General features: G+C 39.9%; 1 protein-coding gene across 6 annotated transcripts in view; it reads left to right on the top strand.

Moving 5' to 3' along the window:
• The window catches only part of ARID1B (AT-rich interaction domain 1B), a 332,937-nt gene extending 312,248 nt beyond the window's left edge, over positions 1-20,689 (top strand). For 3 of the 6 annotated variants that reach the window (XM_033011608.2, XM_033011612.2, XM_033011609.2), the window contains 8 exons: positions 4,086-4,224; positions 5,579-5,751; positions 7,359-7,509; positions 8,494-8,610; positions 10,114-10,210; positions 13,390-14,179; positions 14,988-15,118; positions 17,123-20,689. In XM_033011608.2, the coding sequence (XP_032867499.2) occupies positions 4,086-4,224; positions 5,579-5,751; positions 7,359-7,509; positions 8,494-8,610; positions 10,114-10,210; positions 13,390-14,179; positions 14,988-15,118; positions 17,123-18,835 (3,311 nt within the window). In that variant the 3' untranslated portion in view covers positions 18,836-20,689. The remainder of the gene's footprint in view (positions 1-4,085; positions 4,225-5,578; positions 5,752-7,358; positions 7,510-8,493; positions 8,611-10,113; positions 10,211-13,389; positions 14,180-14,987; positions 15,119-17,122) is intronic. The other 3 variants (XM_033011610.2, XM_033011611.2, XM_033011613.2) reach the window with 1 other exon arrangement.
• The last annotated feature ends 2,808 nt before the right edge of the window (positions 20,690-23,497 follow it).

The following is a 23,497-nucleotide window of genomic DNA, read 5'->3' on the forward strand; positions in this document are numbered from 1 at the left end:
TCCTTGGTTCTTCTTGTCTTCACTACAACTGTATTTGAGGGCTTTCAAAAGCATTAATCAGCCTTTGCAGTACCCATCTGAAAGGGAAAGTAGTATGATTCCCATTCTACAGAAGCGGGACTTTGGGTTACCAAAAAATTTACAACATGAGTATCTGCTAACTGTGGGTTCCAGTTTTCTCAGTTTTGCCATCTGTAGCCCTTTATATTATCTAATCTGTTGCCCTACATGTTCTGCACAGCTGGAAGTAGGCATCTCTAAACAGACTCTCTGAGAAAAGGAGCACACATCTAAGAACCTTTTGTGCGACATTTAATTTCACTCATATGCCCAGTATTTGACTCTTCCCACTATTGAACTCTTTATCCAGCCACTTACGCTACTTCCTCCATACTTGTAACTCTCACTAGGTACATTTTCTAGGCTTTCTTGATGTTCCCTGAAGTGTAGTACCATGTCCATGCAACTTCAGACTTCTCAAATTCTTAGTTGATCGCAGCAGCATCCATATCTCCTGACCAGGTTCCCAGTCCTCTTATAATTCTCCTCCTTTTCTGTTGATGGTCAGAAACCCTATTACCTTGCCTTTGCTTGCTGATCTCCAGTTGTAACCATGACAGCTTGTGTGGGGCGGCTTCCTGGCTATAGGTTCTCCTGCTCGGCTCCACGTTCGAGACTGCCCAGAGCAGCCAGGAGCTGAATTACAGTGAGAGTCCTGCTCACCCGCAGCCTGAAGTAAGTACAAACAGGATCTTTCAGAAAACCAAGCAGTGAATGTGTAGCAAGCTAATAATCTCTACATACAAACAGGCATTTTTTCACAAATTTATTTGGCCAAATCAGGATAAACACTGGAACAGCAAGAGTACTTTCCCTGTCACAGGCATGTCCGCAGCATTACCGCCAAGTCTCTTCTTCAAACAATGAAGGGACCACTGGTGCTGTGTGTGAAAAGGGTGACCAAATACATACTTGTCTTGGAAGGCTCGCAGAAAAATATTTTTCTTTTGGGGACAACAGAAGAGGACTGTATGTTTTCAAAGGCATATTCTTAGAAAAACCTGGCCAGTTACAGTTTAAAATTTCCAAGACAAAATTAGCTCGCGGAAAATTGGCTGAATCTTGGCAAAGGTACTGAAAACCACATCCTAGAAGAGAAAGTTAAGTTCCTTTAAAAATTGTACCTGCTCTAACAACAGTAGCCATTAAGAGTACATACTTATTCTTTCTCAGTTAATGTGCTGTTTACATTGATGCTGTTACTAAAATGTAGGTGAAGTGTTCAGTGGCTGTGAGTGTATAACATAGAAATCATTGTCTTTGCAGTTGCTTCTAGGCCATATCCACACTTGGGCTCTTCTTGGTAGCTGATGACCTAATCCAGAGTCCCTGTTCTGTAGAAGTGTCCCTGACCCAGTGGAGGTCAAGAGCAAAGCATATTAACAAAGCAGTACCAGAAACTTTGCACTTCTTATGATAGAATTTGCCTTTCATTTCTTCAGCTGTTTATAACCGGTCATTTAGAAAGATACAGGGAAAAATAACCAACCCTATAACCACCACCCAGCAGATAGAAATTTGACTTGTAGCTTCTCAGTTGGATACCTTCTTTTTGCTTCTAAACCTTTCCTTGCATAAAAAGATTATACAAAACACATTGTTATTCACAATAAAGATTCTGTATTCATGCAGCCCATAAATACTGAAAAAATATTATACCTGTTTTCTTTAGGTTTACTTTAGATATGAATTAAGTTCTTGCTCAGGTAGGATAGGGGAGAACTTAATTGTTGCTTAATAGCCCACCATAAGAGAAATATGGAGGGTTAGGCAATATCATATTTTACATTAAGTATATGGATACACTAAGTTGTTTACTTACATGGTTCTAGTATAACAAGATGGTATGTGACAATGTGTGGCTTAACTCAGAAATGCTTTCAAGCTTATTAGAAGTAATCCAGAATAGAGGGACTTTTTGCAAGGGCATGTAGTGATAGGACAAGGGGTAATGGCTTTAAACTGAAAGAGATTTAGATTAGATGTAAGGAAGAAATTCTTCACTGTGCGGGGGGTGAGGCACTGGCACATGTTTCCCAGAGCAGCTGTGGCTGCCCCCTCCCTGGAAGGGTTCCAGGCCAGGCTGGACGGGGCTGGGAGCAACCTGGGCTGGTGGAAGGTGTCCCTGCCCGTGGTCTGGTGGAAGGTTGGAACTGAATGGTCTTTAAGGTCCCTTCCCACCCAAACCATTCTGTGATTCCACAAATTGTGTTTAAAGTTCAAGGGCAGGAGAATCATCCTCGCTCACACATGGGTCATATATACAAAGGGCTCATTTTATGTGAATATGATGATTTATTTGTATTATCATATGGATTTGTTTAATTATAGCACCAAAGCCTTCAGTCAGCTGTAGCATTAGTTGTTGCAAATGTTGTTGTTACTGTATTAATGCAATCAGAGAGCTTTTCTTAAACTTTTTTTGAACCTCATTACTATGTAAGCATAATCCAAACATGCCTCAGAAAGCTGAAGACAAGAACAATGTGGTCTACACAATGTGGATTTTACATATGCACTTGGTACTGAGACCAATTTCCAGATAGTGGAACATGTGTTACAGATATAAATGAAACACATATAAAAAAGGTGTTCTTCAGTTAAAAGCAAGCTCTGCCTGTCAAGATGATGAGTGTTCTAGGATTCTGAGTCAATTATAAACTACTCTCTCTTTCACATACAGAAGAAAAGCCCACACTGCTTGTTCCAATTTTCCCTCTAACAGTAATTTATAAAGTTTTGTTAATTGGCTGTTGAACGTAGATGGTCAGGCACTATAAAGTGCTTACATGACAGTTCATAAAAAAATAAGGACCTCTCAAGCCAAAGCCGTGTCTTTCCAAGTCTATTAGATTTGTGAATTTTTTCTGTTGGTAATTTTTTTCCCAATTACATGTAAAGATTTAAATCCCACTAGTTCTCCTTGGGTAGAATTTCTGCTGCAAGGCCAAGCCTTAGATGTTGTGACTAATTCCTGCTTACCATCTTCTAAATCAGAAAACTACTACGTCAAATCTTTGGGGCTGGGGGATATTTCTCCTCAGTAGTCATAAGAAAATAGTAACTTCAGTGTCTACTTTAAAAGACTGGGCTGGATGTATTTTATCTCTAGCTTATATGATGCCCTTATTACCGCTCAGTCTCATCAGAATAGAAGAGTACACCCTTTTCTACAGCTGTTGTCATATCAAGAATATAAGTGTTTACCATGGTTAAGGAGGACTGTAACGCAGGTACTCTATCACTTTCTGAGATCTCAACATAGAAGCTTTTGCAGATGAAATAGTTGCTTTGCAGAAGTGACCTGGTCTTGCTACATATACTCTGCAATGACCCTAACTACATTTTGTTAAGATGTCCATTGCTGTTTTTACAGTTTTATTAGGAGTGTTAGCTATAGCCTCCTGTTCAAATTCTACTTTCCATGATCGTTTTCTTCTTATCCCAAATTGCCTTTTGTATTTCTTAAATACAATCTTTTGCCATACTGTCTCAAAGATGACATAGGGTTGCAGTGTGCTACTAATCATTTGCCATGTTTCACTATGGAAATGTCTGCCTTCTAGTGGTAAATGAAATTATGTATTTATATTAATATAGCAGTTTAAATTTCTGAGGAAAAGCTTCTGGCTGAAATTTGACCTATAAATGTATGTGTTGTGATAGTGACTATATAAAGAAGCTCTGCCAAAGAACAACCTTCATTTACTCTGTTGTAAACTATAGACAATTAACTTTGTATCTCTGACCTCTGATTTAAATGATCGTTCATCTAGATGATTTCTATTCATGTTGCTTCAGGTATCAGATGAAATTCATGGTTCTGGGAAAGATGATGGCTATGATGGCTATTACTGCACAGCATATCCCCATCTCAAAGGATTTTGGGGAGGTTACAAAGTACTGAGATACATGGCGTAAGCAGGCTCACAGGGGAAAGAACCATTTTCTCTCCATGATGATTATTATTTCCACAGGAATTTGTCTGCTACCTTTTAATATTTCCTTTTTCTTTAATTTACCAGCTAATTCTGGTTCCTTGCAAGGCCCACAGACTCCACAGTCTACTGGTAGTAATTCCATGACAGAAGTGCCAGGCGATTTGAAGCCCCCAACACCAGCATCAACACCTCATGGACAGATGACACCTATGCAGGGTGGCAGGTATGAAAAGGGCTTTGCTTCATTTTCTGTTGGGCTGTAGTTCTACAACGGTTTTAAGCCAGTCTTTTCATTTCCTGACCGCTCGGGCACTCATCTGATTCTGTGGTGAACTGGTCAGAGCCTTAAAAGTGGCAGAAAATTATTTCTTTTTGGAGGGGAGAGAGGGAAAGGGAGGAAGGAGTAGGAGCTGCATTAGCTTTCTGATCACCAGAGAAGGATCAGACAAGCACCGGTGCAAAGAGGGGCATGTGAGTATGTGAAGAGTGGGGAGGAAGGTGGAACCCAGCAGCACCGGCTTAGAACTCCCACCTTCCTTTCCTTGCTTACCCTGTCCTCCTCTAGTATACAGGTCCAGACATTCATGCTTAGGGAAGGAGGAGTGTGTGATTTTAAGGTGTTACTTGCATTCAAATTAAGAAAAGCTTATAGAGTAACAGGGATTGAGACAGCAGTCAACTGGATGGACCAAGAGATCCCTTTCAGTTCTATGTCCTGTAGGTCACACAGATGGACTTAATCTGAAGTGAAGCCTTCTCGCCGTTCATTAAGGATCCTTAGTCCACTGAAGTCCAGCAAATAAAGTTCTTGTGGACTTCAGCAGGGATGTAGCTGAGCTCTGAGATATGTTCAGAGTCACTGAACTTAACATACTTAAGGTATTTTTTTCTCCATCGGTAATACTGCAGAAAGAATAAAAAGAACCTTTTTTAATCATCTTTAATTCAGATTGCGTTTTCTTTCACTATGTAAAAAATGTTCTTTGACATTAAGAATAAATTTGATAACTATTGTGGAAACTCCATTTTCTAAGCCAAATTTTTAAGGGCTTTAGGATAAAGCTGTCTGCAACCATAAAGGTTAGTGCCTCTCCATAACAGTAAATGGTATTTGGAAGGTAAATCAAAGTGTTGCTGTTCAGTCTTTCCTCTAGTAGGAGAGCAATGGGGTGCTTGGTAAATTTGAAAGGTAATAAATAATGAAACTGATAAAAAGTAATACTATTTTGTCACAGCATATAATTAACCTGTGAAGCTCACTGCCTTGGGGTAGTGAGACAAACAGCTTAGTGAAATTTCAGAAAGGTTTAGACTTATATATGAGTAACAGGAACACACACAGTTGATTAAAAACTCTGATATTTAGGGTAAGTAGCCAGATAAGTGTGGTGAAAAAAACGGGTAGATTTTTTTTTTAACGATTGTCTATTTGGAAAGTTTTTGGCATCTTTTTCAGATGTATCCTGCAGTGATCACTGCCACAGCATTGTGGGCTAGGTGTGTTACAGTCCAGTCTGTTTTTCACAATTCTTATCAACACATGATGATGTTAACGCCTCCTTTTTCTCATCTGCTAGAAACAGCGCAGTTAGTGTGCATGATCCCTTTTCTGATGTAAGTGATTCAGCATTCCCAAAGCGAAACTCCATGACGCCAAATGCACCATACCAGCAGGGAATAAACATGCCAGATATGATGGGAAGGATGCCATATGAGCCGAATAAAGATCCTTTCGGTGGAATGAGAAAAGGTATTTTCCTTGTGGTAGCTTAAGTGGTGTTCTTCCCTACTTCTATGTTACCAAGATGTTCTAGTCATCAGAATGAGCTTTTTTGCTGTGCTGATTTTGCCATTGGTAAAATGATATCCTTGTAGCAAAAAGAGAGAGGTGCAGCACAATTGTGTTTCATTCTGATCTGGTCATATTTTCCCCTCTCAGAGTCACAACGTTTATTTTAGCCTTAAGAGAATCTTAAAAATGCTTGTAGGAATACATTTCCAGCAAATCAAACGCTAGACTTCAGTGTTAGAATGTGAAGTGGTGAAGCAACGTGCCTGGCTGTAGTAGGGCTGAACTGGGAACTCACTGTGCAGAACTGAGCAGGTCTCCTCATGCTCTCTGTCTCAGTTTACATATTTTTCAGAGTAGGAAAGCCAGGGTTTTTTTCTCACTTGGACAACCCCTGATAAAAGGTGATAAACACACTCGAAGTTTGTTTATTTTTAGAAAGCAAAAGTTTAAAATTAATGTCTAACCTGGCTCTTACGCTTTTGGGCACTTAACCTAAAGGTGTTTTTGTGGATATTGTAAAATGTGCTTAAAATTAATCAATCTTGCATGCCATATATAGGAAGGTGGGAGGAAAGAACACAGGGAGGGCTCACAATGGCTGCAAAGAGAAGAGCAGATGGAGGAGATGAAATTAAGAAAGTGGAAACTGAAAGGGAGCGAAAGGGAGGAATGAGAAGAAGAGGTCCAGAAATCAAGGGAAGAAAGATATGGGATAAAGTGGGGAGGTGCTTTAAAAGAGATAGTTAATCTGATGTGATTTTTTTAAACCTTCCCTTTAAATCCTTTTGCCTGGACTGTGGACACTCGCATAACACAGTTGGAGGAGGGGAAAACCCTCTCTGCCTTAGATTCACTTTAGGTTTTATACCCATGTAAGATTAAGTGGGTTTATTGCACTTTGTCATACATTTCACATTTATGCTGTGGAAACAGAAATCTCTCTGTTCAGTATCTACTATGAGGGACTAAAGGACAGAGTCTTGAGTCTCTTCCTCTATTTTCTCAGGGGTTAATATCTGATAATACTGGTCAACGTGACTTTTCTTGGACCTGTAGAATATGCCCATTCTGCTCAAGAAGCTATGCTAGGATTCAGGGTCCTTTCCGCAACAAAATTATGGTATACATGTGTGTACGAGGGATTGACGGGAAAAAGAAGAGTCTGATTCTGACAGCTTTGTAATCCAAACTAGGAGTTTCACTTTCATCTGTTTTGTAAGGTTTATGTTCACATTCATATTTAGCATTTTTGGGGGTGAAAAGAACAAGAGCAAGTTCATCTTCAGCTGTTAAAACCACAGGGAAGAAGCTGCCTGGTGCCCAGTGAGCTCAGTTCCATAGGATGAGATTACTTTTCTTGCTTGCAGCTTCTTAATATTATAACCTTCATATTGGTAGTGGTGCTGCTTCATGTGTTTTCATCAGACCCTGGAGAGCTTGTCAGACACCAGCTAATTCTCCTTGGCAGTGTTAGGGATCTGAACATTATTTTAAAATGCATCATTTAATAGAAAGATAGTTTCAAATACCCAGAATAATATATTTAATTTCCCTTACTGTTGCAGTGCCTGGAAGCAATGAGCCTTTCATGACCCCTGGACAAATGCCTAACAGTGGAATACAAGATATGTATAACCAGAGTCCATCTGGAGCAATGTCCAACATGAGCATGAGCCAGCGACAGCAGTTCTCTTATGGAACTGGCTATGACAGGAGGTGAGTCAATCTTCAGGAAAAAGCAAAGCCCATTAGTGAAAATTATCCTCTCTCTCCCCTTCTCATTTTCCCATTGCACCTTGCAGAGAACATAGCAGCCTACATTTCCTACAGCATCCTACTAAATCACTGGGAGTCAAACCATTGGTAATGACCGTGTCTAGCTGTTCACAGAAATTAATAAGGAGGAATTGTCACACCTTAGAAGTCACTCAACCTGCAGGAACTGGCACGTGGGTGTGTTTGACAGCTGCCTTAAGCTGCCTGCTGGGCTGGGCTGTGATGGCATAAAGTAGCACTTGAGTTAGTCTTCTGGCCATGTTTTCACCTAAACAGTTGTTGGTGAGCTTTTTATGAAAAACAAAATGCACAGCCTAATGTCTGGTTTGTGGTCTGTTGGTGAAGTGCCTTTGGAGAGTCTGGACGCTGTTGTCTGAGCTGTAGCGGCACCAGTCTTGTATTGTGTCCATCAGGACCCTTGTAAGTTTGTCTTTCAGTGAAGTACACAAAATAAATGTAGTCCTTTTTTGTTTACCTCGGGAACGGCTTTGGGAAGAAAAAAATACAGTAAAATCGGTGATGTCTAAGCATTGGTACAGCAAGCAGAATGGTTTGGGCCTGTTTGGATTATATTAAGTATTCCAGTAGGTTTTGCAGCTCTGGCTGTATTCCTGCTTTTAATTCCCTTAGACTCCGTGCTTTAGCTTCACTTTTTGTTTCCTGATTGTATCCAAAACGGTGCAGCATAACGGCGGAGTAGTTTTCAGTCAGTAATTTGAAGTAGTAGATGTGTAGAGTAACACAAGTATAATCACGTTACTCAACAGGTCACACTGCTGGGGAGTCAGTGAGAGTAAGGATTCCAGTGGAAGGTGATAAGTCAAGAGAATGTTTTCATTAAGGGGTTTGTTTTGTTTTATTTTGTTGGCAATTTTGGAGAATAAGTGCTTTTTACAGAATGAGGTTTCCTTTGTCATTTTTTAGGTCGGATCATGGGCTGGGTCCTGAAGGCAGTATGGGACCACCTGGTCAAAGCAACATGGTGCCTTCAAACAGTGACCCAAGCATGTACTCTCCTAATCGTTACCCTGGCCAGCAAAGGTGAACATTGATTTCTCTGTTTGTAATATCTGCAATAACCAGCTAATGAGTGCTAGCAGCCTCTGTGAGAGCATACAGACGGAACATGTGGCCTTTTGGTGTGTTACTTCTGTTTCGTCTGTTCTTATTTAGGCTTTTCTCGTTGGTTCAGTTTCTTGGGTGAATCAGTTGACTTTTTGTAGCCATAGAATCAGAGGTGTTAGAAGAGGAGTATACCTCCTGCCTTGTGTAGCTCCCTGCCAACACTGAACTAGAACATAGTTTATAGGCCCAAGTTCTCCAGAGCAGCATTAAATGACAGCAGTTCTGAAACTTCCACAACTTCACCTGGCTTGTGGTTATCTTGTGGCTAACAAATTAGGCATTTAGAAAGGGTTCCCTTATGTATAACATACATGTACTTTTGCTCAGTTTTATCTTATTGCATGTACCATCTTGTCCAACTGTAGACAATTTTTTAACCGGCATTAGGTAATTTCTTTCCATCCACATCATAATTTTAGGAGATACTGAACAGCTATTGCTTTCACTCTGGTCAACTCTCAAAAAATGTGTTTTCTATGCTTTTTGGAAAAAAAATCAGGTGCCATTAGTTCTTCTAACATGTCAGGTTTCCCAATCCTCTGTTTCTCTGACTCTCCCTGATATATTACTTCCATAATTATACTGTAATTGTAGATTTGTTCTCACTGGTACTGTACAGAGAGGCATTACTGATACTGGTCTGCAATACAGTGTTATTTATCAATCTTAATGCTTTCCAAGCACTTCATTTCAGCAACCTAAATTTCATTCAGATGTGCTAAAAATATTGCAGTTGCACTGTAGTGCTCCTCAGAGGTCTTAAAGGCCACAGGTAAGTTTCCAGGTGCAACACAACTCTGCCTCTTGTGTGTATGCTTCATTATGTAGCTTTAATTAAAAACCACATGAACATTAGCAAAATTATGAGTCCTGTTTTTACTCAGTAATGATGTATTTACATGTTACATATTGTAATGAAATTTGTATTCACTTTCTGTCACTATCATCAGACTGAAATCACAATTTCAGTTTAACTTGGTAGTTAAGTATTGATTATATTCTTAAATAATCCAGAAAGTAGCTTGCTTGGAGACTGGCTTGTTAACAAGAATTTTGACTTGCAACCTTTGAGCTGTACATCAGGTACTTTTCCACCTCGGATGGGTTCCCAGCGGCTGCAGCTGCCTTTCTTACCTCTTTGCTGACCAAACCCCGTTCCCATTCCTGACTGCTACCTCTAAATCTCTCCGTTGCATCTTCACTACACCTCCTTTCTTCCATCTGTTTTATTGCCTTCCTTCCACTACCAGCTCCAGCAGAGCTTACTACTTCAGGCTCAGGACCATACCACACTGTACCTTCACCTTGTTTCCAAATGGCAAATATCTTCAAGGTGCAAGATTGTCAGGGTACTTGGCTTTTCCTGGTGGGTTGGAAATTCCAGCAGCTCTAAGTGTTGATTTGAATGCTTCATTATAGGCATGAACCATATGGGCAGCAGTATCCAGGACAAGGACCTCCCTCAGGACAGCCACCATATGGAGGACATCAACCTGGAATGTATCCACAGCAGCAGGTAGGAGAGGGGAAAACAGCTATTTTCATAAGATTTGTCTAATAAATGTCACCCCAAAATTCTGTATACATTCAAAAAGTTGTTTATACAATATATGTCTTTTGGCACAGAGGAGCACTGTAGTTCTGGTTAAAATCACAGCCCATATGGATAAGGAGTGTTTGTGCAGCTATAGGAAAATGTATTCTTTATACTGGAAGAGTGTAAATTTTAACAGATGTTCTGTGGCTTTGGATGTGTATCAAGCAATTGTCCCAAGTTAATAACCAGCAGACTGGGAAAATATCATTCATAGGCCAGTAAAGTGATGCTGCCTCTGTTCCAGAAACAAATAGGAAAGCTGTTTGTCTGGCAGGTTGAAGGGCCTTAACTTAATGCCATGCAGCCAAGTGAACCCAACAGAAAACTGAGACAAAGTAAAACATTCAGCACTCTCAGTTTTTTAGATTGCTGTCTTGGGTCATATGAGATACCTATCTTTAATATAGATCAGATGGCACGTTCCCCACATGATCTCCAGTAATAATATGGTACAAATACATGAGAGAGAACATTATTAGTGTTAAAAACAGTTCAAACATTTGTACATTCCAGTCTCCCTAACTGTGTAATGACTTTTAAAATACAAATTATATTCATTAATAAGACTTTTTTTGTTAGGTGTATCATTAATACCTTGTGGGCAAAATCCCATCTTAAAAGTCAGTAGCAAAACTCCTGACTTCAACGGCATCAGAGTTTCATCCTGCATGTTATTAATTCATTTCTAGTCATACAGTAATTGAAGATAGTTCCAAAATAGAAAGCATTTCCTTATAATATAAAAATTAAAATGTAAGCTAGTTTTCAGCCAATTTCAGATAGTCCTTTTCAATTTGGGATAGAGTTCTGCTAGGAAGTTCAGTGAGAGGAAGCCTAAAAGAGGAGACCTTAGGTTGCAGTGAACTGAAAATGTATATAAATTTCAGTTTCAGAATTTCTTGCTTATCTCTTTGGCTCATAGCATCTCTAAAATAACATAATCAGAAAACTGGTTTGTTGTTCTTTATGATGAACATATGCTAGGAGTCTAGGTGATTTAGTGGGAAAATTGCAAAGATACAGAACAGAACAGTTTCTGATATTCCATGCTAACATATTAGTCCATACTAATATATTAACTACCTGTTCATTTAAGCAAGGAGGCAGCTAGAATTTGTAAAAATGCATTTGGCCCTGTCCTTATTGCTGTTTATATGGTTTGTACCATGACTGTTGAATGCAGAATGCTTTCATGCAAAAATGCAGTGAAGAATGAAGGGCAAGGATCCTGGCCGGCCTCAGCCTCTCCCTCCTACTCCTAGGGGATTCCACTTCATCATTTAGCTAGAGATTAGGTTGCCACTAGCTTATTTTCAGTTTCCTGTATCTCACTCTATAGTGGTATGGGAAGAATGTGAAAAATGGCCCTTTTCAGGCTTTATCTACAACCTGAAGGCTAAGGAATGGCCTGGGAAGAAGGTGCTTGGAGCATCAATTCCTGGAGCTAATGAAGCACTGTGACCCGGGGTTTTTCAATTCCTGTATGAACGCTCATACCTCTAGAGCTGTTGTGCAGGAGGTGACCTGTGTTGGTGTCTTTTTGTCTTCTGCAAGGTCTCAGAATCCCACATCCCCGTTAGGCATGTTGCCACTACCTATACAAGAGCATTGAACTGTTTTTTAAAAGGCACATGCTTCATTCCCAGGTGTCTAAGCGCTCTGAGTCACTGTGGCAAAACAAACACCACCTTCTTAGGTGTGGCAACTGCCAAGTTGGTTCTTAATGTATAAATTGGCCCCAAGGGTGGAATTTACTACAGGAAGTAGTTTATGTAAGGCTGGAAATAGGCATTTCTCAGATAGCCAGACAGCTCCGTAGCAAGTTTAAAAAAAAAAAAAAAAACCAAAACTTGCACGCAATACAGTAGTTGTGGTTTTATGTGCACCAAAGTTGGAAGATGAGTTTATGAATCCCAGAGCTGTTTTAACTGACCCATATTGAATACATAGAAGATTTTATCTGATCTTATCTGTAGTACATTAGTATACATTGTGCAGTGTGACTGAGCTACAGTTTTCGGGGAAGCCGTAACTTTGAATTTGCCATAGATCATATATTCAAAAATCACCCATTGAATTCACATTTCTTGCTTCAGAGCACTCAGTGTGGTTTGAACTGTGGAACAAACTCCCACAGGAACTAAGGACTGTGGCAAACCTTACCACCTTGCCCTCAAACTGCAGCGTGTCTTTTTATGTTCTGCTGTCTTAAACATAAATACATACAAGCCTGTATGATTTAAAAAACAACTCGGCTCCGCCCAAGGTAAAACAGCTTACCTCACACAACATTGCCCACTTGAGAGGGTGAGAAACAAAGAGGGAATAAACCACAGGTGGCAGCTGTTGGTTACATTGTTTAATTCATTACCGATCAGCAGGGTAAGAACCCGCATAAACTAGAACAGAATGTTTGGATGTGACCATTTGCTGTAATAATCTCACAGTAAATTAAATGTTATTAGGATGATCTGGGAAGAGGGATGATTGCCCAAACAGGACCATCTTCCTGGGAATTGCAGAGTAGCAAATGCAGCAGAATGTTTTCTCCTACTAAGGAATTTACTGTGTGTAGCCTATGCCCTATCGTAAGATCCAGTGTTTCAGACATGCATGCTTGCAGCATATCTTGTTATTTTAAGACTTTATTTGGTGCTTGTCTCTTGAAAAGATTCACTGAGTGGTTCTGATTTTTTTTTTAAGATTTTTCTTCTCAGTAGACTAAGCATAAAAAAGAAGTGAAAATATTTTAGTTGGTGAGGACCATTGCCTTTTCATGCATGTCTGAAATGACCAGTGGAATTTAATCAGACAGATAGGAAAGGAAAGGGAAAGGGAGAAAATGAGAGCAAGCGTAAGAAAATTTAGCCTAAGGATAAGTATCCTTTTAATATTAGGTTATAAGCACAACAAAACAGAGGCTTAAAAAGAAAGCAGTGGACCAAGCCTAAGCGTAGCACTGCATGCCTGCCTCTGAAATCAGCACGATCCCTCTAGAGCGAAGCGCCTTCAGCTCTTTAGGTGAACTTTCAGCAAATATATTTGTCTTGCGTATGGAGTGAGAGTGACACATCTTCTTTCCAAAATTTTTTTTTCAGAACTATAAGCGACACATGGATGGCATGTATGGGCCTCCAGCCAAACGCCATGAGGGGGATATGTATAACATGCAGTATGGCAACCAGCAACAGGAAATGTACAACCAGTACAGCAATGCTTACACGGGGCCTGACAGGAGGCCCATGCAGGGACAGTACCCGTATCCGTATAACAGGGAGAGGATGCAGGGCCCGGGACAAATGCAGCAGCATGGAATACCTCCCCAGATGATTGGTGGCCCCATGCAGTCATCATCCTCCAGCGAAGGTCCTCAGCAGAACATGTGGCCAACACGAAATGATATGCCTTACCCTTACCAGAATAGGCAAGGTCCAGGAGGCCCCGCCCAGGCCCCACCGTATCCAGGGATGAATCGCACTGATGATATGATGGTACCTGACCAGAGGATAAACCACGAGAGTCAGTGGCCTTCTCATGTCAACCAACGTCAGCCTTCTTATATGTCATCCTCAGCCTCCATGCAGCCTATCACTAGACCTCCTCAGTCATCCTACCAGACGCCACCCTCTATGCCAAACCACATCTCTAGAGCTCCAAGTCCAGCATCTTTCCAGCGCTCTTTGGAAAACCGTATGTCTCCAAGCAAGTCTCCTTTCCTACCCTCCATGAAGATGCAAAAGGTTATACCCACAGTTCCAGTGTCACAGGTCACAGGACCTCCACCCCAACCACCACCGATTAGGCGAGAAATTACCTTCCCCCCAGGCTCTGTCGAAGCATCCCAACCAGTCTTAAAACCAAGAAGAAAGATTACCTCAAAAGATATTGGTAAGCATCAAAACAAAAGCCAAAGTAGGTTGGGAGAAAGGGACTTTGATTTTCTTTTACATTTTAAGACTATTGTGACAAATAGTTAACTTTGGTAACTATAATGTGACTGTCTTTGATAAAAATGTAGCAATGTTTGCGTGAGTGAAGGCGATAGGTAAAAGTCATCCCAGACAATCTGACATGTTTTATATGGGGACCTGAAGTCTCCGGAAAGGCATTAAAAACGAAGCTTGCCTCAGATTTCCAAATGACATGTTGAAAGGTCCTTCAGGATGTCTGTTAAATCACCAATACAACATTTAGCTGAGCAGAGCTTTCTGTGTTCTTGTTCCATGGAAGCTCATGCTGTTCTTCTGTTTAGTTACAATCTCTGCCTCCCTTGAATGGCCCATTTATTCATTCCATATTATTTGTCATGTTTGTTTCTCCCCCTGTTCTTTTCCAAGTATCTTCTTATCTTCAATTCCTGTTCATTCAAGTTCTCACACTCCTGAGAGACTATTCTACCTTTATTTACTGTTTATTTGGCTTAGTCAACTTCTCTAAGTTTGTATGATTATTTTGGCTTCAGCCAAGTCAGGAAGAATGGCCCTACTAAGATTTTCTCCAGTATTAAGGCGGAGCAGCAGTTGCAGAAAAACTGAACAGGACTAAGTGGTGGAATCAGGGCCTTAACCAGTGTTTCAGTAACTATTTCATTTATATTCTGCATCCTCAGAATGTCACAGTTCAATCTTTCGGAACTCATTAACAGTCTCCGAGGATGCACTAATACTGTTTTACTTCTCCTTCTTTCTTTCTTCAGTAACTCCTGAGGCCTGGAGAGTGATGATGTCTCTTAAATCTGGTCTTTTGGCTGAAAGTACCTGGGCGCTAGACACTATTAATATTCTTCTGTATGATGACAGCACTGTCGCTACTTTCAATCTCTCTCAGGTAGGTGGGAAAGCAGTATACTTTTCAACTTTCCAAGGAAAGAAAACTGAAATAAGATACCAACAGAAATGCTAGTCCTTTAAATTTATTATAATCAACATAAATTCTAATATTGTAAACCTTCCTTTTTTTATGATCATTAACAGTGAGCAACAAGAGATGGCTTTAGGTCAAATAGGGGAAATAATAAAGAAGGGTATCTCTTCTAGAAGGGAGCACATAGGAATATAAGAATTTTAGCACCGACAGAAAGCAGTGTGTGAATTCACACTCATGATAGTACAAGGACAATCTGAGAAAACAGCAGCATGTTGGTAATCTTGCTTAATTTGTGTTTCCATAAAAGGCTTTGCAAAACTATATTAAATTGATTTGAGGCTGTCTTTTGGTGACTACTTGTCTTATTCATTAGTTCCATACTAGGCTGTGGGATTTTTTTAATTGCTTATTTTTTGTTTGGCTTCTTCCAGTGAACTAAGTTTGCACAGAAATATCAGACTGACAATTTAAAAGCTGAAATCCTCTGTCTGTCCATAGGATACAAGTAACACAGGATTTAACAGTGTGTGCTTTTGCCTCACTACCTCTCAGCACTTTTCAGCCCTGCTCTAACCATTGGCCTGTTAGGTGGTAGTAATAGATGGCATGCTGATAATGCACATCGTCTAAAATTTGTACAAGTTAAATATTCAGTTTCTCTGCTCCATTCATTCCTTAGTTAGTAATAGTGTAACTCATCACTTTTTAAACATAATGACCGGGTTTTTTTTAAATACAGACACAAATGGTACATTTCATCCCACCTAACTTTAGAACTAGGGATATTTATAGCATGATTCATCTCAGCCTGAAGTAGAGATCTAAAATAGGTCAGATGAATCATACCCTAGAAATGGCCTGCAAAAGACCACTGATTATAAAAGGAATCTAGACAATGAGGTTAGGTGTGTAACCGTTGCAGGTGTTTGAAGTGAGGTGAATCTCCTCTGAATTCTATTAGAAACTGCATTAATGCACACTCTGCAAGTTGCACAGAATACCAGGCATATTTTAAATATATAATTTTTTGCTACTTTTGCTTTGGACTCTATTTCCAATGGCAGTCAGGACTGCGTATGATGACTGATAATTCCTGCAGTTCATAAGCATCAGTTAGCTCTTAGTTCTTCAAGGGTTTGCCAATCATAAGAGAATACAGAATGGACAAAAGGATACATCTTGCTGAAAACTTACTAGCCTGTGATTTAAAAAAACAAAACAAAACAAAACAAACATTAAAAGCCAGAAAATCAGGCTGAATACATCTTAGCAGCAAAAAATTTTTCATAATAAAGCCACTGAGGGTAAATGAATACCAAGTCCAACTACTGCCTTTCCATAAGTGATTACAAGTTAATTAAGAGGATTAAACCTAAATGAAAACTGTTTCTGGAGGGTGACTTACGGCACCAGGCTCCGATAACAATTTTTAAATATTGCCAGGCAAAAATAGCACTATTCCAATAGAGATGGGATATTAATGTAGGATGTCAGTACCTAGACCCTGAACTGCAGACTCCTGCAGTACAGTTGGTTTTAGGAGACTGAGACGCAAAGGAGGAGAGGAAGAATTGTAAACTTTACACATCTAATAAAAGTACAAATCAGAAAAACAAAGTGAGTTAGAAATTTCAGTACTCTGTACAGAAAATGAAGAATGCTGGACACTTCCAAGGGGACAGAACAGCTAGACTAGAAGTCTACTGTAGGACACATATAAATAAAGTTCTGTATTTTTCGTAGCTGTTACATTTTAAGCAAATCAAACCGTGATATTTTGACATTATATACTGTTTGGACATTAGAAGAATTTCCTTTGATTGATTTCTGCCATGCAGGACCTAGCCACAAGTCCCACAGCAGGAGGAGGGAAATATTCACAGATGTATACACCAGTGTTCCTAATAAAATTCCCTGCAGACAAAAATATTTATCTGATTCTTATGTTCTTTCTTCTCCCCTCAGTTGTCTGGATTTCTTGAGCTTTTAGTAGAATATTTTAGAAAATGCCTGATTGACATTTTTGGAATCCTTATGGAATATGAAGTGGGAGATCCAGGCCACAAAGCACTTGATCACAAAGCAGCCAAGAAAGATGATAGCCAGCCCTTGGCAGAGGATACTGGAAAAGAGGAGAACGACGAATGTATTGACTATTTTGATGAAGATGAGGAGGAGGGGGAGGATGAAAAAGTAGAAGGAGAAGAAAAGAGCATTGTTTTTTCCACTCCTGGTGCCATTGCTGATCCAAGTGAGAGGCCAAAACAAGCCAGTAAATTTGACAAGCTGCCAATAAAGATTGTAAAGAAAAATAATCTATTTGTTGTTGACCGATCTGACAAACTTGGACGCGTTCAGGAATTTGATAGTGGACTTCTCCACTGGCAGCTTGGTGGTGGTGACACAACTGAGCATATCCAGACTCACTTTGAAAGCAAGATGGAGATTCCTCCGCGCAGGAAAGCCCCTCCTCCCTTGAACTCTCCAAGCAAAAAGAAGGACCTTGAGGGGAAAGGTGAATCTGAGGAACAACAAGAAAAAAGTATAACAGCAACCATTGATGATGTCCTCTCAGCTCGGCCAGGAGCATTGCCTGAAGACTCAAACTCTGGTTCCCAAACAGAGAGCAGTAAATTTCCCTTTGGGATCCATCAAGCCAAAAGCCACCGGAATATTAAACTGCTAGAGGATGAGCCAAGGAGCCGGGATGAGACTCCTCTATGCACCATAACTCACTGGCAAGACTCCTTGGCCAAACGCTGCATCTGTGTGTCAAATATCGTCCGTAGCTTGTCTTTTGTGCCTGGCAATGACACCGAAATGTCCAAACATCCAGGCTTGGTGCTGATCCTGGGAAAGTTGATCCTTCTTCACCATGAGCATCCAGAAAGAAAGCGAGCGCCGCAGACTTACGAGAAAGAGGAAGAGGAGGACAAAGGGGTGGCCTGCAGCAAGGATGAGTGGTGGTGGGACTGCCTCGAGGTCTTGAGGGATAATACATTGGTCACATTAGCCAACATTTCTGGGCAGCTAGACTTGTCTGCTTACACAGAAAGCATCTGTTTGCCAATTTTGGATGGCTTGCTGCACTGGATGGTGTGCCCGTCTGCGGAGGCACAGGATCCTTTTCCAACCGTGGGGCCCAACTCGGTTCTTTCGCCTCAGAGACTTGTGCTGGAGACCCTGTGTAAGCTCAGTATCCAGGACAATAATGTGGACCTTATCTTGGCCACCCCCCCATTCAGTCGTCAGGAGAAACTCTACGCTACTTTAGTTAGGTACGTTGGGGACCGCAAAAACCCGGTCTGCCGAGAAATGTCCATGGCGCTCTTATCGAACCTTGCCCAGGGGGACACATTAGCAGCGAGGGCAATAGCTGTGCAGAAGGGAAGCATCGGAAACTTGATAAGCTTCCTGGAGGATGGGGTCACCATGGCCCAGTACCAGCAGAGCCAGCATAACCTCATGCACATGCAGCCTCCGCCCCTGGAGCCACCCAGCGTAGACATGATGTGCAGGGCAGCCAAGGCCTTGCTGGCCATGGCCAGAGTGGACGAGAACCGCTCAGAGTTCCTTTTGCACGAGGGTCGTTTGCTGGATATCTCAATATCTGCTGTCCTGAACTCTCTGGTTGCATCTGTCATCTGTGATGTACTTTTTCAGATTGGGCAGTTATGACATAAGTGAGAAGCCAAGCATGTGTGAGTGGAGATTAGAGGGTCACATATAACTGGCTGTTTTCTGTTCTTGTTTATCCAACGTAGGAAGAAGGAAAAAAAAAAAAAAAAAAAAGAATCTTTGCTCCTCTGCCCCATTCACTATTTACCAATTGGGAATTAAAGAAATTATTAATTTGAACAGTTATGGAATTAATATTTGCTGTCTATGTGTATAAGTACATCTTTTTATTTTATTTTTTTTAACCAAAGTTGCTGTCTAGTACATTCAAAGGTCACACTTTTTTTTTTCCATAGATTATCCTTTTCAATGTTCTTTTCCATGTTTGTATTGCATATTTTTTGGGAAGCGAACTAGTGACTTTTTAAAAAAAAATGTTATGGCAAACCATTGTATGATGGAAAAAAAATCTCACCACTTTGAAACAAAAAGGTGAAAAATAACCAACATACCAAGTTCCTGTGTGTTTTATTTTTTCAAATAAGGAAAAAATAAAAAAAAACTTGTATACCATCACCCAAAGCTCTGTGCAATAGAAGATTCTAGTGATGTAGGTGTAGGGGATCAAGGAGGGTGTCAGTCAGTAGTCAAAATATAAAACGATACTGGTTTCTCCTCAGGAGAAATGGTTACATTAGGCTAGGAGCAAAACAAAATAAAAAAGTCAAGTTAAAAGATTTTTTAAACAAAACCTGATGATGAACATCGATTGCTTCCTCACCAGAACTGTCTTGTCTACATCTGTTTTTTTTGACCTTCCACAACGACAGTTCTTCACAATTCCTTTAATCATTTTTTAAAATATTTTTTTATTGCCTAAGGGCCGTGATGTATATAGAAGTTGTACATTAAACATACCCTCATTTTTTTTTTTAGTACAAAGTTTTTAGTTTCTTTTTCATGATGTGGTATCTACAAAGTGATAGTAGAATTATTTTTTCTTTCATTTGGGCCATATCTCCAAAAAATAATAAAAAAAAAAAAGAAAAAAGAAAAAACCCAACACAGAAAACCAACAACTGAGGGTAATGTACAAGTTTCTGTATGTATAAAGTCATGCTCTATTTCGGGAGAGCAGCCGATCACAATTTGCTTTATAAATCAAGGTGTGGAAATGGTTACGTATGGATTGATTTAAGAAAATGGTTACCAGTCTACAGACAAAAAAATATATACAGGAAAAAAAAAAAAAGGAAGAAACACAACTTCAAAGATTTTTCAGTGACAAGAATCTGCATTTGTATTTCAAGATAATGTAGTTAAAAAAAAAAGAAAAAACTTGATGTAAATTCCTCCTTTTCCTCTGGCTTAATGAATTTCATTTATTCAGTATAAAATCTTTATATGTTCCACATGTTAAGAATAAATGTACATTAAATCTTGTTAAGCACTGTGATGGGTGTTCTTGAATAATGTTCTAGTTGCAGTGTGAGATATCGGAAAGCAAACTAATTACAAGAAAGAGCAATAATGATTATTCTCTTTCCCCTACTTTATTATTATGACCTTCAAAAATATTACGCTATTGTATTGCAGCAACTTGCTCTCCTTTTAGAAAAGCCTTCTTGCATCACAGGAAGTGTTTTTAATTATTATTTATAAAACCACAGAGCCTCAAAGGGGAAGACATGGCTGGTAAATGATAGTTCTGACTATGCAGGTATCCAGTCTCCATGTTGTGTTTGGGGGACTGAAGATGGATGTTAGAAAAAGTGACAAAAGATTTTGTTAAAGCAATAACCAACTTGAAGAAATTGATCTGTATTCACTACCTGTAATTTTCTCTGTTGGTTAAAGGTGCAAATACCCCAGTGCTGTGGGTATTTAGAATAAACACCCACCCACTTCTCGATACTGTATGTGTCATTGCATACTTACAAGGCCTGTCATCCTGGAGCCCCCCATTAAAGTGGATCAGGCTTTAATAGGGCACATCCATCGTTATAATCGGTGGGAGACAGCCGTTTCGGTTTCAGGAATTACCTGGTTTCAGATACATCCCCTCTCACCTGGTGATACCTTGTTGCTGAATATTGTTCAGGCACTAATTTTTTGCCATTTCCTCTTGGATCATTGGCTTTGTTAGTGTGATCATAAAAAGCTAATAATAATCAATTTCCCTGGAATTGCCACATAATTACACTGTTAGTGGCTATCCTCCTCCCCTCTCCAATAACAATACGGAGGTACTTGAAAATTACAACCCCCTTTGGCATACTGCCCATATTGTTCATATAGATTGCTATAACATTAATACATGTAAGAGAATTTCAGAGACAGGTAAAGTACATACACTTGTAAGCCAAGTTTGAAACGTGACTCCCTAGTGTCATGGAAAGTAATTTCTCCTAGCTGTTCTTACTCAGGAATCTCTCCACTCCCATATCACCTGCTGCAGTGGTCTGTCTTTCCCTTGCACATCGCTGCATTCAGAAATAAGTGGTGAATTATAACCCACTTGTAACTCTTCATCACAGGAGGCATATTTCAGGGATTATTTCGGCAGCTTCATACCGGGCAGCGTGGAAGTAGTATCCCCTGCTAAACTTTCTTCTTGCTAACATTTTACTGCTTGATATTACCTCATGGATACAAGCCAGCTGTTAAATAAACCCTCTGCTGAGCGATACTCACCCTTTTCTTGTCAAGGACAAGAAAGGACATCTATTCTCTTTTCAGCATTCAGACCCAGAGTCCTCTGGGGAAACTACACCTGTGGCAAAACGCTCCAAGCTGTCAGCGGCAGCGCTTTAATGTTACTCAGGTCTGCTCCGAGCCTGGTTAAACAACGTGGTGGGGGAAATAAAACACCCAGCCAGCTAGCCAGCCAGCCCCATGATGTCCATATGTATGTAGCATTGCCACCACTTTTCCAGTTGGGCCGAGAACTAGCTGGGGAACTGGAAGAGTGGAAAGCAAAGGTTAATAATTACAGATTCTGCCTGAACATGATTTTATGCTGCTACAGTAGGAGTAAATGATCTAAATCGCTGGTTAGTGTTACAGCACATTTATCAGAAGGAAGGTGAAGCATAAGAACTCCAATTCCCTATGTTGTCTACATATGATTTCACTTCTTCCACAATATTCTCTTAAGCCTTTGGAGAAGACCTGCTCATGAGACTTGTGAATTTAGCATGTTCTGACTGAATCCTGAACAGCTTTGAGCAGCTGCTGGTCTTGTTCCTACAAGAGCTATTTTAGGTTTCAGTTTTTTAAAAAATGCTACATTTTTGTGATGATGTGATCACAGATACTCTGTAGTGAAACTCACTAGTACAAACAAGAAGGTGCAATATTTGAAATTCTAAAAGTGCAATGAGTTACTTAGGGGAAAACGGTCAATTAGTATTTTAGGCAATAATCAAACACAAATATTTGACTAATATATTTGACTAATATATATATATATCAATAACCTACCTGTTTCTTTGGCAGGGCCAAACAACTAATTGCTTATAGATTAAGAGCTGCAGTGAGATACATGAAGTCCCTGGGTCACACTGAACTTTAGAATCACTTCAGGAATTAAAAGATGCCTACCTCCTTTGGCAGGAAAAAATTGTTTTGTTTCTTGTTAACATAATCTTCTACACCATCCTTTCAAAAAAACCAAAACAAAACAAAACAAAAAACCTAACACATGAAAATATCCTCAGAAATGCCACGATTTCAACTATCAACTACCCAAAAGGAAGGATGCAGAAGACAAATTCAGCTATATGTTTAAAAGCTTCTGTACTCTCTCTTCCATCTTCTTTTGCTGTTTTACACCACAATCAGTGAACGCTGTACCATACATTACTACTGTAAGACCATTATCTTTTTGGCCTGGATACATCCAAAAGAAAGATTTACTTACTTGGAGAGATACTGTAGCAAAATCATATGCCTGTCTTCCACATTAATGATTCCTATACAACGCTTTTACAGTACAGTGCAGGGTACACCTCATTCTATGAATAATATGAAAACACCTCTTAGTAATAAAGAATCAAGTATAGCTGTCATTTATGACAAAAACAATTCCATTCAAAAAAGATCCAGCCAATGCAGGGAGTAGGTTCAATTCAACCAGTGTTTTGACCCATGTCATTGTGCTTCATTCTGAAGCTGTGTTTCAATGTTACTCAGTAGCAAAGGAAAGTATCACTATCAATTATCTCCTCTGTTCCCCCCCGGCCAGTTCAAGAGGAAGAGTTGTAAGCATCCATAGTGGAGATGCCCAAGTGAACTTGAAACTGAACTGGAAGGCGGGAACTGAACTGAGGTGGCACACAGTTCACCCTTTTGAGAAGCTGTGGATAGGTTCCTTACTCTGCAAGTGGTAGTACTGGTGTGCCTGAGAAATAATACACACCTATTGCCCAAACACTGTAGTAACACTATCATCACAGAAGTCAGTCTTTTCTGTGTTTAAATAGTAGCACAGTCTCAAATTTTGAGACGAGTTCCCCAAAGAGGGACGGTAATTCCTATTTTTATCACCATTGACCTGGTAATATCAAATATGTGGAAACTGCACTCACATACAAAACCACAAAGCAGTCCCTGCTGCAAAAAGCTTATTTTCTAAGTCATGAACAAGTTACTGCAGGTGGAGACAGATGGGAGCAAAATGGAAACAAAAGCAATAGTAAACTGAAAAGGCAGGTACCATTC

This window comes from Tyto alba, unplaced genomic scaffold (assembly GCF_018691265.1).
Source record: "Tyto alba isolate M040663 unplaced genomic scaffold, T.alba_DEE_v4.0 Super-Scaffold_22, whole genome shotgun sequence".
Taxonomy (NCBI): Eukaryota; Metazoa; Chordata; class Aves; order Strigiformes; family Tytonidae; genus Tyto; species Tyto alba.